The sequence below is a fragment of the Stenella coeruleoalba genome, assembly GCF_951394435.1.
Source record: "Stenella coeruleoalba genome assembly, chromosome: 8".
Classification (NCBI taxonomy): Eukaryota; Metazoa; Chordata; class Mammalia; order Artiodactyla; family Delphinidae; genus Stenella; species Stenella coeruleoalba.
In genome coordinates, this window is record NC_137154.1 from 9,240,098 (window position 1) to 9,258,975 (window position 18,878).

The window sequence follows — 18,878 nt, forward strand, 5'->3', positions numbered from 1 at the left end:
TTAGCTAAAGTTTAAAAAAATTATCATTATTTGAAAAACCTGAGCTACAGTTCTCTTACGGAGGAGAACCAGTCCCTCCAAATAATGGAACTGCCCTTTGGTAACTGCCCTTTGTTTGAAGTAATTATTGTCCCTAAAAATGGGAAATTACACGTTACTGTTTATCAAAAGGAAATAAACACCTTGGGCTAACAGGGTTCTTGCCACTGGATGGTGATTCCAGACCTTGCCAGCAACCCAGGGAAACAGCCTGCACTGCATATTTTGCTCACACACACTTTCGGTGTTTTGTGATTTTTTAAAGGGGAAACGTCTGGAATCCGTGCGTCCCCCAAAGATTGCTTGCCCTGTTCTTGTTATGTAATCGTGGAGAACTGATAGGGCTTTTCTGGTGGCTGAAATAAGTACAGGCAAAAACACGGGGGGTGGGGCGTGTCTGCCGCTCCCTTTGCTCTGATGTGGATGGGCCCCTTCTCACTAAGTGAGTGAAGAGTTGGCCAGGGATGCTTTATAGAGACAGCATGTAGGTTCACAGAGGGAAAATAAGGTCTTGGAGGTGGCTCTGGGCGTGTCTCAGCCTTTCGGGCTCCACCCAAGGCCCCAGGGAGTCCTCGAGCACTCCCCTATTTTTTTTATACTTTTATGAATTTTATTCAATAACACCTGTATCGATTCACGTAATTACCACCACAATCAGGAAAACCTCCCCACGCCCTGAAACCCTTAGCTCTCCCTTTATAGTCACACCATCCCTCGATTCCCTGGCAACCACAAATCTGTTCTCCCTCAGTATAGTTTTGTCTTTTTGAGAATGTCATATTAAAGGAATCGCACAGATCATGTGGTCGGTAACCTAAGACTGGTTTATTTCATTCAGCATAATGAACTTGAACTTTATCCAAGTTGTGTATATTGATAATTCATTCCTTTTTATTGCTGAGTATTATTCCATTGTATGAATGTACCCTAGTTTGTTTATCCATTAAACTGTTGAAACACATTTGGGTTATTTCCAGTTTGGCACTCCCCTCTTTTTAACTCTGGTCCTTGTCCGCCCCTGCAGCCTCAAGCCGGCCTCTCCAGCCACACCCAGCTGTTTCATCTCCTGCTCTCTGGCCCCCTGGCTTTCAACAAGCTTCTCTTCCGCAATCCTTTGGGTTTCAGCTTAGGGAGCACTTCCTCCTGGAAGTCTTCTTCCCCTGACACACAAACAGCGCCCCCCGTCCTCCCCCCACAGTCTGTGCACCCGCGTTGCTCTGTACTTTCCTGTTCTCAGCACTGTTCACATTAGATCATCAGTAACTGGTTGCTTGTCTAGCTGCCTCCGCATCAGACTGTCAGCTCCGTGAGGGAGGGAGGCGGTCAGCTCATCCACCATCATATCGCCAGCGCAGTGCCAGGCAAATGGTGCACAGCTTGTGGCAGAAACTCCATCAGCCCTCCTGTCACTGTCTTATCACTTAATACCCTTCCCCTTAGCGACACGGACTCCTATTTTCCTTCTGTCCATTACCGCATATTTCCCTGATCTCCAATGCATTCTCTTAGACTTTGGGTAAAAACAATCCAACGAAAACAAACAAAATGAAATCCAAAAGCAAACCAAAGAAACAAACACCAGAAATGATTCCCTAACAAGTTATTACGCAAGTTGTGCAAATCAGCTGCTCTCCTTGAGCTGTTCATGGGCCTGACCTAACTTCAGTAAAGGATGGAAAGTCAGCAAACTTCAAAATCCACACTTTTCCAGCATGTGGGACTGCCTTGTTGGGGTGGAAAAGGAGGTAAAGCAAAAGCTTGGAGACTCAATCTTGTAATAACCTATAATGGAAAAGAATCTGAAAAAGAAATGTATATATATATATTTATATATGTAATGGAATCACTTAGCTATACATCTGAAACTAACACAACATTATAAATCAACGATACTTCAATTAAAAAAAAAGGCTTGGAGACTGAAAAAGTGAAGAACTGATCTAAGAAATGTGGGGTGGCTGCTTCAGAGGGGGTGCTGAGTGGGGAAGAGACCTGTAGGGCTTTGGTGGGAGACGCAGGTAGGTCACGGGTGGGTTGGAGATGGCCCCCACCAGAATTACAGCAGAGATTTGATGGCCAAGAATTGCAGTTGATGAAGGGGGAGGGGAAGAAAACTGGGGTGTGAAGGAGGAGGAGGGTCCCCAAATCTGGTCAGTTTGGTCCAGTACCGGTGACGGACACCTGAAATGTCAGTTAAGTCTGGAAAGTGTGACCTTTGATTATTCTGTTCCCAATCGATTATTTTGTTTGTATTACAAAATGCATCTTTCGGATGCGATTCTTTTTTTTTTTTTTAATATTTATTTAGGGACTTACCTGGTGGTCTGGTGGTAGAGAATCCGCCTTACAATGCAGGGGAGGCCAGTTTGATCCCTGGTCAGGGAACTAAGATACCACATGCCGCAGGACAACTAAGCCCGCGTGCCACAACTACTGAGCTCGCACACCTCAACTAGAGAGCCTGCGAGCTGCAAACTATAGGGCCCACGCACTCTGGAACCTGCGCGCCACAACTACAGAGCCCACATGCCCTGGAGCCTGTGGGCCACAACTAGAGAGAAGCCTGCGCGCTGCAACGAAGTGCCCGCGTGCCGCAACTAAGACCCGACACAGCCAAAACCAAAAATAAATAAATAATAAATAAATCTTTAAAAAATATATTTATTTATTTGGCTGCACCGGGTCTTAGTTGGGGCACGTGGGATCTTTGTTACAGCAAGTGGGATCTTTAGTTGTGGCATTCAGACTCTTTTAGTTGTGGCATGAGGGATCTAGTTCCCTGACCAGGGATCGAACCTGGGCCCCCTGCACTGGGAGCACAGAGTCTTAACCATTGGACCACCAGGGAAGTCCCTCGGGTGAGATTCTGATGCCCTGACCAGGCTTTCTTATTTCTTATTTATTTATTTATTTATTTGGCTGCATTGCGTCTTCCTTGCTGCGCGCGGGCTTTCTCTAGTTGTGTCGAGCGGGGTTTACGCTTTGTTGTGGCTTCTCTTGTTGCGGAGCACGGGCTCTAGGCGCGCGGGCTTCAGTTAGTTGTGGCACACAGGCTTAGTTTCTTTGTGGCATGTGGGATCTTCCGGGACCAGGGTTCGAACCTGTGTCGCCTGCATTGGCAGGAGGATTCTTAACCACTGAGCCACCAGAGAAGTCCCTAGGCTTTGTTTTATTAAGGGAGCAATACAAAAAAAAATCACCGTCATTTTTCTCCCCCATCCCTTCCTTCCTAGTGAGATTTGTGACCAGAAATCCCAGCCAGGATGTGCAGAGTTGTGTTTTCCCCCTGAAGCAAGGTGGGGCTGACCCTCTCTCCATGGCAGCTCACTGCCACCCTCCACCCAGCTGTTCTTTCTGAGCTGGACAGACACAGGGACAGTGGCTCCGATGCCAGTGCAGACTGTTGCAGATTGAGACAAAGCCCTTGTGTATTTTGCTGGGAAGCACTTGGCTGTGAAATAGTGACATGTGAGCAGGGGAGCACATGTGGTGTCTGAGCACATGGCACTCACATCCACGCCTTTCAGGGCGTTTCCAAGTCTCTGTTGAGGACCGTGAGGCTGGGGTTTGCCATATGTGTTTATCTTCTCAGGTTTGGGCAAAGTCCTTCTAGAAAGTAGATTTGAAAAAAGAAAAAAAAAAAGAAAAAGAAAGATTTGGAGGCATTGAGATCAGAAATCTCCTGGGGAATTGTGTATTTTAAAGCAATGCCATGTGTTTAAGCAATGTACACCTCGAGTTGCCAAGAGAGAAACACCATTGCCAGCCCCATGCAGACTTGTGCAAATGGTAGCTGACCCAGGTGCCTTATGCTGGTTCCTTGTTCACAGAGCAGGCTCCTGAGCTGGGAAGGACTTGCCAGCCGAGAGCGAGAAGAAAGCATTATTCTTTTAATAATTAAAAAAAATTTTTATTCAAGTATAGTTGATTTACAATGTTGTGTTAATTTCTGCTGTACAGCAAAGTGATTCGGTTATACATATATATATATATATATACACACACACATTCTTTTTAAAAAAATAAATTTATTTATTTATTTATGGCTGCATTGGGTCTTCATTGCTGCATGCAGGCTTTCTCTAGTTGCGGCGAGCGGGGGCTACTCTTCGTTGCGGTGCACGGGCTTCTCATTGCGGTGGCTTCTCTTGTTGCAGAGCACAGGCTCTAGGCGCGCGGGCTTCAGTAGTTGTGGCACACGGGCTCAGTAGTTGTGGCTCACAGACTCTAGAGCTCAGGCTCAGTAGTTGTGGCACACGGGCTTATTTGCTCTGTGGCATGTGGGATCTTCCCAGATCAGGGCTTGAACCCGTGTCCCCTGCATTGGCAGGCAGATTCTTAACCACTGTGCCACCAGGGAAGCCCCATATATGTACGTTCTTTTTCATATTCTTTTCCATTATGGTTTATCACAGGATATTGAATATAGTTCCCTGTGCTATACGGTAGGACCTTGTTGTTTATCCATTCTCTGTTGAAAGGATTATTTACTATGTGAAGTGGTGGGTCAGGAATCTCCCCGTTGATTCTCTGAGTTCAAAGTGGAAAAGAAATGAAGTGGAGGTGATTCTTTAGCTTGAGGTCCAGTCCATCAACTGGGCAATGGTGGTTTTAAACCCACTTGGTTGTTATAAGTCATCAGACCTCTGCAAAGCTGCTCACACCGCCCTGCGTTTCTCCCTGTCTTGCTCTCTGAGGTACAGCACGTGGGTCTGGGGAGAACAGGTTCAAACCTGACACTGATCTTTAACAGAGCCAGTCTTCCCTAGCAAACATGACTTTCCAGAATAATTAGATTACCTTTGCCTCCCAGCACCCGTGTGAACTGGCATCACATGACGCTGGCTGGCTCAGGGTCAGCTGGGGCATCCCTGGGGCCTCTGAGGGATGATCTGAAGGCCTCAGGAGAGGCTGCCCGAGCCTGAAATCTCTCCCTTACTGGCTTTTTAAGGGTGTCCGCCATTTCACTATTATTGAGTCATTCCTCTGTGTGTACCCCAGGGCCCGCTCCTTGCCATCATTCTGTGGAGGCAGGCTGTTCTGGGTTACAGGATTCCCTTAACCCTCTCTCCTTAAACTGTATGTTTAATCTCTTGAGTAAACCACAAATTCAGTTCCACTTTTTCTTTTTCCAGTTTTATTGACATGTAATTGACATGTAATGTTGCGTTAGCTTTAGGTGTACAAGGTAATGATTTGATCTATGTGTATACTGTAAAATGATTACTATGGTAAGCTTCGTCTCAGTGCTGCTTTTTCAGGTTAGACCTCTCTGGAGTCACTTCACCTGTCCTATTCCCTATTCCATTCAGCTCAGACTGGAAGCAAAGCAGAAATCAGGGGCCCTGGTGTCGGGGACAGAGGGGCAGAAGGAGGGGAAGTGAGGATGCTGAGGAAGGGCAGGCTCTCACATAGCTCCCAGCACAGTCAGGGCTGCTGGGCCTTGCTCTGGCGCCAGATGACACTTGAAGGGAGAGACGGGCTCCCCGCTTTTGGCCAAGGTGGAGCAACGCCTGCTCCTCCACGAGCTCCTTTCCTCTCTAATCTTCCTTCCTTCCACTCACTTTCCTCTTACTCTCTGTCCCTCTGTCACCCTACTTGTTGGCTCTCAGCCATCATCATTCTAAGTGGCCCCGTGCAGGAAGGGAACTCTCCTTGGTAGCCCTGAGGACCCAGGCCTCCGAAGCCAGACCAGAGCTTGGCTGTCCCCTTCCCTCCTTCCGTACTTGGTTCTCAATCCCTTCTCAAGGCCTGGGGAGTGGCACTGGAGCTGCCCAACTGCAGACACCTCTTCCTTTTTCCCTGGCCTAGGAGAGCTGACCCTGCCTCTGGGCATATTTTATCAACCCCCCAGCTTCTCTCCCAGAGACACGCGCGCAGCAACGAAGACCCAACACAGCCATAAAAAAAAAAAAAAAGACCATAGCGTATTGTTTTGCAATTTGCTTTTTTCCCCTTAACAATATGTTTTGGAGATGTTCTGTGTAGGTAAATACAGATCTGCTTCATTCTCCTTCACTGTTGTGAAATATTGCATAGCCTAGATGAAATATTGTATGTTGCATGTTGTTTCCCGTGTCTAGGAACACCCCAGCACACGCCATTTTGAGCACATGTACAAGGATTTCACTCAGATACCTAGCAATGGAATTGCTGGGCAAAGGAGCACATGCATTTAACATTATAATAGCTGCTCCCAATCGCCCTCCCAAAAGGCAGTATCTATGTACATTCTGGGTATGAAAGCCCCTGCTTTCTCTATACCCTTATTTGTTTTTATTGAGCTCTTCTATTTTTTACCAATGTGTTGGTCAAAAAAACATGATTTCATTGTTAAAATAAAAACTTCAGTTCAATCTTCCTGGCCAGGAAACTGTGAGCGATTCACATTAGTAACATAATAACATGTACAGTAATAACACTATTTAACCACTGTGTGCTTTGTTACTATTTTACAGGGAGTGAGTAACTAAGCCGGTCTCTACTCTTTTGCAGGGGAATCTCGTTATGTATCAGTTTTCTCCACACACTTCACTGTACCTTTTAGATGTAAAACGCCAGCGTCTGGGGTCTTGGAGGGCCTCTGGGGAATGCCCCACCCAGTCCCCCATCCTCTCTTCTCTGGAATGGCTCCAAAGAGTTCTTTGGCCACAGCCTGCCCTTCCTTCACGTCCGTTCCTGCCACACAGTGGTCATGCCCTGGAATGATGATGCCAATTGTCTGGTCTGACACAGCAGTGCATTCTCTGCTCCCGGCCTCTGGGTTCCTCCTTTGATCAGGTTGGGACACGTCAGCAGCAGTCGTTGGTTTTGTCCCTTGCTTGACTTAGATGATGCCAGGCTTATCTTCTGGTACATCAGAAGCTGTACCACCAGCTGGATCCTGCCTTAATCTTTTCCAAGCTCACACGTCATCCAGTACAATGTTTTCCACAGAGGAGTCCCTTTTATTTATTTTTTATTTGTTTTGGCCACACTGTGCAGCATGCGGGATCTTAGTTCTCTGAGCAGTGATGGAACCCTGCGCCCCCTGCAGTGGAAGCGCGGAGTCTTAACCACTGGACCGCCAGGGAAGTGCCGGGGAGTCCCTTTTGTTTGTTTGTTTTTGTTCGTTTGTTTTTTGCGGTACGCGGGCCTCTCAATGTTGTAGCCTCTCCCGTTGTGGAGCACAGGCTCCGGACGCGCAGGCTCAGCGGCCATGGCTCACGGGCCCAGCCGCTCCGCGGCATGTGGGATCTTCCCGGAGCGGGGCACGAACCCGCGTCCCCTGCATCGGCAGGCGGACTCTCAACCACTGCGCCACCAGGGAAGCCCGGGAAGTCCCTTTGAAAAGGAAAAGCTTTAAGAGCATTTAAATTTTGACACCATTTAATTTCATGACTCTTTCTCTTCCCCATCTCCACCTCGATGTCTTGGGTTCCTTGTTCTATTTTTCTCATCCTCTGTACTCAGGAAGACACCAAAATGGTGGCTGTGAAAGGATTTTTCTCCCTGAAAGTTTCCTCTGGACACTCTTCTCTGTTACTAACAAGACACACCTTAGAACCACTTAGTGCCTTAATATTAATCTCTGGGGATTGAATTGGACTCACCACTCAGTGCGGCTGTATTTAATAGTGGCTTCCTTCCGAGGCTTACATTTTTAGAGAGGTCATAGGATTTTAAGGCAGGGGGACTTGTTCTGATGGTTTCAGGTTAATTTCCTATTTGTATCAGATTAATTTCCTATTTGTGTCAGAAAACCGTTTGCTTGCTGATTTGATTATCTCCTTTCCTAAAGTCAATTGAGACCGAATTTGGTTGTTACCCCTTTATCCAGTCCAGCTACCACAGAACCTTTGTTTTGCCAGTGCAGTAATATTATTCTCTCGTTTCTAAAGTGCTCTAGTTCAGGCTATGAGTTCTGCCAACAGGACAGTGCGAGGCAATCGATATAATTAGCAAAGAACCATATTTTCTTCAGGATAACTTCTTCTTTTGGATATTTTGGTCACTTTGCCTTGGACTTTGTTTTTCTTTCATATTTTCTAGTATATGCTGGGAAACATAAGTGGATGGTTTAATAGTTTTGCGTGTGGGTTCATGAACCAGGTGGCCTGGGTTCAAATCCCAGCTCTGCGACTTCCTAGCTGTGTGACCTTGGGCAAGTTACTTAAGCTCTCTGTGTCTCAGTTTTCATGTCAGTGGTTGTTAAAGAAATGCAAGTATCATTCAGTCAAAAAAATATTCCTTCCTTCCTTCCTCCTCCCTCCCTCCCTCCCTCCCTCCCTCCCTTCCTTCCTTCCTTCCTTCCTTCCTTTGTCAGTCATCTATTCAAGCCACAAACTTTTCCAGAGTGCCTGGGACAATGTGCTAGGCTCTATAAACAGGGATACAAAGACAAATAATCCATGGTCTCGGCCCTTAGGAAAGTCTAATGAGGGATGTGCTTGTTACTTATGGTGAGGATAGATCACCTGGAAGAAGAAAGCATGAATAAGAAAACTGACCAATTTGAAGTTGAAGATCCAGACTCATTCTTTCATCAATCTCCAAGTTACTTTCTCCCGAGAAAGAGTAATTTCTTGGGCTGATGTTCAACTTGAGCAAACACCTGAAAGGAACAGCCTGTGGAAGCTACTGATAGTAACTCTGTTCTCCACAAACTGTTTCCATGTTGTTGCCAGACAGGATTCTGGCATTGGCCAGGGAATCCCGTGCTCAGGTAGGCTTTCCTTCCTCAGGGGACCCCCTACTCTGAGATGGTGGTGTCCCCTGCGTTGGAGATCTACCACATAGGCTTCAGGAGCTCTTAGTGGAATTCAATCCACTGGTTAGAGCTCCTGCCACATGGCATCCGGGTCAGTTGTGGTACAGAGAAAAGATGCAGAGTGGACGGTAACACACCCTCCTTTCTACACGTTCCTCACTTGACAACATCTTGTTCCTCAGTATTGAATTGCACCTTATCTCTTTTCTTCTGCCACCGCCAAACCCTTGAGGCCAGGGACTGGGTCTGCTGTACTGATGAACCTGAGATGGCCTTGTCCCCTTTCTATGAGGGTCACTGGACTTTCACAGAAGGATGTCTTTCAGCTGATGCCAGCTCCCTTCTTAAGATCCTGTTATCTCTCCTACAGGCAGAGCTTCCAAGTGATGGGTGGGCTGGACTGAGATGCGGTGGGGCGTAAACGTGGGGCCCCTCGTTTTTTTTATATATTAGGCATTTGAGAAACGTTAATTGGTTGGGTGATTTGATGTGCGACTGGTAACAACCCTTGTCCTTGTTGTTAGAATGCACCACAGCCATCAGCCCTGGAATGCAAAGACCAGAATAAACCTGAGGAAGCCACCAGCCAAGCCCGGGCAGAGTCAGTCTCCACCCCAAACACAGGTGAGAGAAGTCTCGTGGGCCCCGAAAGAATGATAACTTTAATTGTAATAATGATACCTCCATCCAGACATGAGGCTCATGGGAGCCTGTGCAGATGACCATGCCTCCCTGGACCAGAAGCCACACTCAGGAGAGAGCTGGCTCGGAGCACCAGGGCCCCCCCACCTTCCTCTCTAGGACCTAGAAATTCAAGTCTTCCTCTCTCCTTTCAGCTGTTTGAAAAGCCTGTGGAAAACGCACAGAAGAATTAGAAGAATACAGAAGAATAATTGACTCCTTCCAAAGGAGTCTCAAGGGTTTCTTTGTATGTAGGGCTGTTAACATGTGTGGCATATGAGGAACAGCCACACGGCTTATAGGACAGTATCTGCTGAATTCAGGGTGGGGCAGAGACCAGAGACTTAGAACTTAAGGGTTAGTAGCTACTTCTAGTGAAGAGCCACAGAGTTGAGGAAAAAGTATTTTGGATCCTGTAGCGGAAATGCTTTCTCCAGAGGGGAGACGCCCACGTGAAGGGGGAGATGAGAGGAAGAAGTAACTGTGGGAAGTGGAAATCCTGGTCATGGGGATCTTAATTTGGGCCATAGTCAGGGTTGGGGCTCACTGTATTTGAGGTAGTTGCGGACATTTAAAAATCAGGAGATTTCCAGAGAATCGGGAATGTGGTCGAGAGGAATAGCCTAAAAAAAAAAAAAAAAAAAAGAGGAATAGCTGGAGCAGTCACCGTTCGTCACTGGGGAGTATTGGGGTTTCCTGTCCCTTCGCCCCCGTAGACGCCGTCCCCCCCCCCCACCTCCTCCATCCCGGCATTAGCCTTATCCCTCCAGGGGTTCTGTGCATACCCTTCCCTCACCTCCCTCAGTCACCCCTGCTCTCCTCAGCACCCCACCTCTATCTTGGCATCTCCTTTCGGCAAATAAATACGCTCTCGCCCTTCCCCCTTTAAAGCAACCCTCCTTCAGCCCCTCCCCCCCTTGCTGTGGTGTTGTCCTTGTAGAGCCAACCTGCTTGGAAAGGTCACCTGCTTTCTCTATCACCTCTTCCTCATGTCCCACTCATGCCAGTGCCCCACCCACTGCTATGGGGCTTCCCCCGTCTCCACCCAGAGCGGTTCTTGCTCATCCTTCATTCTGCCCAGGGTAGTCTCAGGGCGTTTGGTGCTGTGTCCTCTCCCTCCTGGAATCCCCCTCCTCCCCTGGCTTAGTGATTTCTCTCTTTTTTCTTTCTTTTTTTTTTTTAAAGACTTATTTTTTTGAGATTTATTTATTTGTTTGTTTTTTGGAGGCGTTGGGTCTTCGTTGCTGCACGCAGACTCTCTGTAGCTGCAGTGAGTGGGGGCCACTCCTCACCGCCGTGTACAGGCCTCTCACTGTGGTGGCCCCTCCCGCTGCGGAGCACGGGCTCTAGGCGCGCGGGCTCAGCAGTTGTGGCGCGCGGGCTCAGCAGTTGTGGCACACGGGCTCAGTAGTTGTGGCACGCGGGCTCAGCAGCTGTGGCGCACAGGCCTAGTTGCTCCGCGGCATGTGGGATCCTCCCGGACCAGGGCCCAAACCCGTGTCCCCTGCACTGGCAGGCGGACTCCCAACCACTGCGCCACCAGGGAAGCCCTTTTTTTCTTTTTTTTTGACCTCACTGCACAGCTTGCGGGATCTCAGTTCCCCGACCAGGAACTGAACCCAGACCGCAGCCGTGAAAGTGCCAAGTCCTAACCACTGGACCGCTAGGGAATTCCCTAGTGATTTCTCTTCTGTCTGCATGGTTAGGACGACCTTCCCAGGCCCCTTATGGCCTTGTCTCTTCCCGTGAGCTCACAAGTGGCAGAATTTCCCGAGGACCTGTCCTGGGCTCTTTATTTTTCTCGTTCTGGACTCTCTGGGCAACCTCTTGGTGCTGCTGATTCTCAAGCCTGCTTTCCAGCACTGGGCCCACCTGCGCCTCCCCTCACCCTGCCAACCGGACCCCCGTCGAGTTTTCTCTGCCTCTGATCAGCTCTGTAACCATCTGGTCGCCACACCAGCACCCCCCTCCTTAACATCCCTGACATCTTAGGTTTTCATTATTGACTGCAGTTGCCACCATTATTTACGGGTCCGCCTGTCTTAGACCTTTTCCTCCACAGAGGGAGTGAGCTTTAAGTAGAGGCCAGTCTGAAAGAAAAATCGGATCATGTTACTCCCGTGCTTATAATTCTTCAGAGGCTCCTCTTGGCTTTCAGGGTGAAGTTCATGTCTTTGTCTTAGCACCCAAGGCTGCCATGACCTGCTGACATTTCAGCACCCACGGCTTTCCCATGTGCACCTGTCGCCCCACGCATACCAGAGTGCTTGCTGGTACCCAAATTCATGATGTTGGTCCCTGCTCCTGTCTTCACAATTCTCCCCAACACTCTTTCTGCCCCCCGTTTTTCTGGGCCTTTGAGTCACTACCTCAGACCCCCTGAGCCTCTGGGTCTGGGCTCAGTGCCCTCCTGCGGTGCCGGGCACCCCCATTTCAACTCCCACAGTACTGGGCTTCTGCTAGACTTCGCATCCCCTGGGGACCCGGGAAGGTCCCCTGCACAGTACGCCTGGCACATACGATAGAGAGATGGCGGCAGGAGCTTCTGACTGGCTTCCCAGCTCTCACGTGGCGGCGTACTCCTCGTCCTTTTGGGAACAGCTTAGACTCTCACAGTGTTTGCGTTTCCAACGCAGCACTTTTTTCTAGTACGATGTACTTCAACACTTATTAAGTGTCTCAAGATTTGAAGACGATTGGGATTTGACCCCTTTCCCCGAAGGACCTGTTATACACCGGATGCATCACATCTATTCACTCAGTAAGCATTTACTGACAGCCAGCACAGAAGGAGGTAGAATTCATGCAGCCAGGCACGGAGATTCACATAAAGTCTGCGGAGCTTAGAAGAACTCGCTGGGGCTTTTCATCTTCGCGAGCTTTGCTTTCAACGACGGGAGAAAGATTACAGCTGTCCTTGCTGGGACTCCTCTACTGGCCAGGTTACAGGCTTTTCCCTGATCACAAACGTTTCCTTTGAAACTGCCTTCACGGCCCTCACTTTCATGGACTTTGAAGTGGGAATTTCATGTAAACCTGACTTCAGCTGAAACGAACATTTCCTGCCCCCGCCATTGGCCTCGGGCTTTCTCTACTTCAGCTTCTCAAGAGGTTTCTGCCGTGTCCCTTAATAGTTAAAAACAGAACAGAGCTTGGGGTCGGCTTTCTCACAGCAGCACTGCTGTCAGCTGTTGTCATAAAGAGTCATTTTGGTAAATAAGCAGAAAATCAGTGTGTTTGATCAGAGAGCCGTGGCTGGACTTTGAGATAGAGGTTCAGACCAGTGGGGCTTTTGCTCCAGACCTCTATCTGGCCACGTGGTGTCTTAAGTGCCTAAGAGGGTTTTGAAAGATGAAATGCTGGGAAGTTGAATCTATAAATGTCCACCCCCAAAGTCACAATGTTTGCACGTCACACTGTCTGGCATTGAGAGCTGGGTAGCCTCGTGGTTAAGAGCTCCGCTCCGGAACTGGACTGCCGGGGTTTCAATCCTGTTTCTGCTACTCTAACCTTCTGATGGGACAGGTTCTTGTTTCCCCATTTGTGAAATCAGGATGATTAGAGTATTTCCCTTGTGTGGTGGTAGTGAGGATTAAGCCAGTTAGTAGCCGAGCAGGGCTTAGACACAGAGTAAGCACTCAGTAACGTGACCTCTTGTAATTATGCCCCTTTATCAGCTCCACACAGGATGTTAAACACAATGACTTTCTCTGGGTCACCAGAGCCGTCATCAGATCTCCCCACCTTTGCTGGTCCACAGCATCCCTGCTCCCGTTGTTTCAATCCTCTTTCCTTCTCTGGCCGTCTTATTCAAGTCCTCTCTCTCTCTCTCTCTCTCTCTCTCTCTTTTATTGGCTGTGCTGCATGGCTTGTGGGATCTTAGTTCCCTGATCGGGGATCCAACCTGGGCCCCTGGCAGTGAGAGCACCAAGTCCTAACCGCTGGACCACCAGGGAATTCCCAGTCGTATCTCTTTCATATGTTCTTTCTGCCTGGAATAGGCTTCTGTTTCACCTCTGCCCCTCCCCCCGTGTTCTGTCTCTCTCGGTTGAAGCCCTCTTGGCGGATTACGTGCAGATATTCCTGCAACCACCACTAACCATGGGGAAACTCTAGGATGATTTTTTTTTGTTTTTTTTTTTGAGTTTGTATTTATAAATCTCTAAAGCCTTTATTTATTTATTTATTGCACATTCGGGATCTTAGTTCCCTGATCAGGGATCAAACCTGTGGCCCCTGCAGTGGAAGTGTGGAGTCTTAACCACTGGACCGCCAGGGAAGTCTCTCTAAAGCCTTAGAGAGCCCTTGCCAGTGGACTAACCTGTGAGATTGCCATCTAATTTTTTTTAATTGTAAAATATACATAAGATTTAGCGTTTTAACCATTTTTAGGTGTACGGTGCAGTGGCATTAAGTACATTCATGTTGTTGTGCCGTCATCACCATTCTCTGTCCCCAGAACACTGTCATCTTCCCAAACAGAAGCTCTGTACCCATTAAGCAATAACTTCCCCTTTTCTCCCTCCAGTTCCTGGCAACCACGATTCTGTGTTCCGTCTCTGTGAATTTAACTACATTACGTGCCTCATATTGGTGGAGTCATACATTTGTCCTTTTTAAAAAATATTTATTTATTTATTATTTTTGGCTGCGTTGGGTCTTCATTGCTGCACGCGGGCTTTCTCTAGTTGCAGAGAGTGGGGCCTACTCTTTGTTGCGGTGTGAGGGCTTCTCACTGCAGTGGCTTCTCTTGTTGCGGAGCACGGGCTCTAGGCGTACAGGCTTCAGTAGTTGTGGCTTGCGGGCTCTAGAGCGCAGGCTCAGTAGTTGCAGCGCACGGGCTTAGTTGCTCCGCGGCATGTGGGATCTTCCCGGACCAGGGCTTGAACCTGTGTCCCCTGCATTGGCAGGCGGATTCTTAACCACTGCGCCACCGGGGAAGCCCCATACATTTGTCCTTTGATGGTTGGCTTACTTCACGTAGCATGATGTCTTCAGGGTACGTCCATTCTGTAGCATGTGTCAGAACCTCCTTTCTTCTATAGGCTGAATTTTATGTATAGGTCACATTTTGCTTATCCAGTCATCTGTCAATGGACATTTGAGTTGTTTCCACTTTTTGGCTATTGTGAATGGCACTGCCGCGAACATTGGTGTACAAGTATGAGTCCCTGCTTTCAATTCTTTTGAGTGTTATGCCCTGTGGTGGAATTGTGGGATCATATGGTCCATCTCCTATGCAAGGTTGACTTTATAAATCAAGATCAGAGCTTGAACACCTGGTGGGAAAATTCTCTCTTTACCTCCCTTCTCCCCCACCCCCACCCACCCCAGGCCCTCCCACGGACTTTATCTCCATCAATGTCAACTCTACCCTCAGGCGCTTCAGGCTAAAACTCGAGTCATCTTGGACTTCTCGAATTCTTTTACAACTCATGTTTAGACAATGAGCAATTCCCATCGGCTCCATCCTCTGTACCCAGAATCGAGTCACTTCTCACCATCCCGAACATTGCTGCCGGATCCAGGCCACCACACCTCATCTGCATTATGACAATTGTTTCCTAACTGGCCTCCCTGTTTCAGTCTTGGTCCCCCTCTGGTCTCTTCTGAGCACAGCAAGAAGTTCAACCCGTGAAAAACATTAGTCAAATAATGTCATTCCTCATTCCAGCATCTCACTCCCCATCTCACTCGAGGCAAAATTTAAATGCTTGCAAAGGTCTGTTGGCCCTCACTGCTCATCTGACCCCACCTCTCCTTCCCTCATCAGCTCAGGCCACAAGTGTCCCCTTGCTGTTCCGCCTCAGGGCTTCTGAGTTTGCGGAGAACTATGCCTAGAATGTTCTTCCCTTGACAAACTCTTCGCCTTCCAATGTCACGTCTCTAGAGAGCCCTTCTCTGAAAACTTACTTAAAGTAACAAGCCCTTGCTCTCCTGATTCCAGGCGTCACCCATGCCTTTTACCCACTTACTTATCACTGTCTGACACATACTCCCTCCCTAATCTGTTCCTTTCCTTCCTCCTCACTAGAATATAAGCTTCATGATGTCAGGGGCTTTGTTTGGTTTCCTGTCATATCCTCAGTGCCTGTAACAGTGCCAGGAACAAACTAGGTGCTCAATTAGTATCTGTTCAATGAATGGATGGATGGTGCTCTGAGGTCCCCACCTTAACGGCCCACAGATGTTCCTAGTCTCTGAGAGTTATGCAGACGTATGAAAGTCCCATGGCTACCAGGTTCCAGTCTCATCCTTCTGGCCCAGGGCAGCTTCAAAATGAAGCAAACTGGGTTGATCACTTTTTGCAGCCCCCTTTAGCCTTAGTAGTTCTTGTAAATGCCCCTGATCACTGCAAGGATTTATCCTATAACAAACAGCCCTTCAAAAACCTGTGCCAAAAAAACCCCAAAACAAAACAAAAAACAAACCTGTGCCGTATCTGAGTTCCCCAAACTGGACTCTGTGGGCATCTTCTCAGGGGCTCAAGGAGTCTACACAAATCAAATAGTGTTTTTACATTTTGATGACAATCTGAGGGGAAAAAAAGCCAACAAATTCTTGGTCTTTCGATGACTGCCTTACAGCTGAGGAGTGTCATATGAGTGGTTCCAGGGTGGTTGCATTTGTGTGTGTGGTATTCTTGGTGCCCAGGGATGCCCTGAAGTGATGGTCTTTCATTTTTATTTGTTCAAACTGGGGTCGCTGGTTCGTGAATGTCTTCTTGCAAATCCATGATAATTTTTTTTTCCCTGTAAATGTGTCTGAAAGATATGTATTCAGACTGCACAGCTAATAACCCTGAGCTACTGTGCAGGCTGAAATACAACACCAGGCTAGAAATCTTCCAGGCTCCAGGCCTCGATTTTACGTGGGTCTGAGTCAGCCTAGGGCAACAGGGTATGAAGCAGAGGCAAGAATATTGGTCTTAGAGTCAGGAGACTGGAGGTGGCACCAATCTCGGTCTTTGAACTAACCGTGTGACCCTGGGTTTGTTGGCCCACCTTTGTGGGTTTCATTCTTCCTCTATAAAATGAACCAGAGAATCTGAGTCTCTTCCAACCCTGACAGTCTCTTTTGTGAGATATGTTGGGGAGAAATGCCCATTTGGACACCAGGAAAAATACATTGTTGGCACCAAACCCTGGCGCCAACAGGACTGGCCATGAGGATAATAGTGACACTTACTGAGGTGTCCATTCAAGGCTCGTCTTCTCTGAGTGGACTTTGCTGAGGATTCTACCTAGAAATCCCACCTCCATCTCTATCCTTTTTACCCTAGTTGATTTTTCTTCATATTCTTCTCCTGTGCTTTTGAGGAAATCTGACCTTTATTAAGGTTATTTCTTATTATCTGTCTTCTCCTTCTAAAATTAAACTCTATAAGGGGGAGGCTTTTGTTTTTTTGTGCAAGACTGTGCTCCAGTGCCTTGGAATGGTGTCTGTCCCTTACTGGGTACCTGATCAACATTTTCTGAATGATTTGGGCACCTCCTCTGCTTTGGGTCCTGTGCAAGGTTCTTTACATTTTAATCAATAAGTGCATGAAGTAAGTATTATTATTAGCCTTGTGTATTGGCTGAGAAAACTGAGGCTTCACAAAAATCAGGTAACTTGCCTGTAAGTGTCACAGCTGAAACTTAAACCTGGGTAAGTTGCACACCTTCTTGTATTCATCCTTAGCTTTGGCACCTCTCAGCCAGGAGGGCTCTAGTGCCAAATGCATGAAGCACAGATGGGCTATTCTGTGGCTCCGGTTTTTTTCCTTCTTTTGTGCAGCTCTGTGTACAGGGAAGGGGAAATTAAACTCTCATTTATTGAAGAGACTGTCTTTTTCCCATTGTATAGTCTTGGCTCCTTTGTTGTAAGTTAATTAACCATAAATGCATGGTTTAATTTCTGGGCCCTCTATTCTGTTCCTTTGATCTATGTGTCTGTTTTATGCCAATGCCATACTGTTTTGATTACTACAGCTTTGTAATATAGTTTAAAATCAGGATGTGCGATGCCTCCAGCTTTCTTGCTTCTCAAGATTTCTTTGGTTATTTGGAGACTTTTGTGATTCCATAAAAATTTTGGGATTTTTTTTTTCTATTTCTGTGAAAAATGCCTTTGGAATTTTGATGGGGATTGCTTTGAATCTATAGAGTGCTTTGGGTAGTATCGATGGAAATCAAACTCTCAGAGTCCTCCTTGACTGCCTTTGCTTGCTCTGACTGCGCAAAGAACTCACTGTGCAGAATTGCAGAACTGGGTGGTTTGTTAGCTATCCTCTGGTTCCACCAATCCCTTCATTTTAAAGTGGAAGAAACGGAGACCTAAAACAGCTGAGTGCCACATAACTCCTGTATTGTCTTGATCTATGGACTGATTCATGAGCTTTCAGTGGTCTGGGTGGTAAACCAGAAGGCCCTTGGCAGCAAAGCTGGGAGCCTGCACAGTGTCAGGGGCCCACCCCACCTTGATACTGTGGCCATCTGCTGGCCCCTTGGGCCCTGGGCCTTCGGGGTCTTCTGTTACTTGGGTGCTGTTCAGTTTCCAGGGAGCAGACACTGGCTGAGGGCCCTGCCTCTGGTCAGACCACCCCCCCCCAGACAGTGCTTCTTGATGTGAAAACCATGTCTGTCAAAATGTCATCTTCTTGGTGTTCAAATGTTCCAGGAGGATGGGTTTCAGGACCATTCTGTGGGCATTTTCATGTCTTCCTGTTCCTGACATGTTGTCCCTATCTTTTCCCTCCTGGGTCTCTTAGGGGTTAAATGCTACCAGGAAGAAACAGGGCAAGTTCTCCCCCTTATGCTGAAAGTAAAGAATGAGGAATAGTTTCTGTTCCTGAATAAGCTGTTGCTTATTGATGTTCTGATCACAGAAAAAATGTTCTTGTTCCTGTTGGTTACACATGAAATTGCAGCGAACAGTACAAGTCTGACTATAATTAAGTACTCGAGTGGTGTGGTCTCTATTATACCAGGTGTAGAAATTCAGGGGAGAGAGTCTTGGAGAGGGATGAAATGGTCACGTAATAATAAAAATGAAATAAGAACTAACCCTTATCAAGTGCTTTCTGTGTGTCGGGCACGATACAAATGTGTTACGTGACTTGAACTCATTTAATCTTCTCAATAACCCTGCGAACGCTGTTCATCTCCATTTTCCAGTGGAGGAACCTGAGGCACAGAAAGATTGAGTAATTTGTTCAAAGTCATACAGAGCTGGAAGTGCAAAGCCAGGATCTGAATCCAGACAGCCTGGCTCCAGCGTCTTTTCTCCGAAATACTGCACCTAATGGCCTTGATGAAGGCTTTGTGAAGGAGATGAGACTTGAGCTGGACCTTGAAGAAGGAAAGGTCTGACAGCGTGGGGACATATCTGAGTGATGGAGTGGGCATGGCAGACCCCAACAGGGAGG

General features: G+C 47.6%; 1 protein-coding gene across 3 annotated transcripts in view; it reads left to right on the top strand.

Moving 5' to 3' along the window:
• Positions 1-18,878, top strand: part of AHNAK (AHNAK nucleoprotein) — an 83,092-nt gene that overhangs the window by 39,126 nt on the left and 25,088 nt on the right. For all 3 annotated transcript variants that reach the window (XM_079930267.1, XM_079930268.1, XM_079930269.1), the window contains exon 5: positions 9,313-9,412. In XM_079930267.1, coding sequence (XP_079786393.1) covers positions 9,313-9,412 — 100 coding nt within the window. The remainder of the gene's footprint in view (positions 1-9,312; positions 9,413-18,878) is intronic.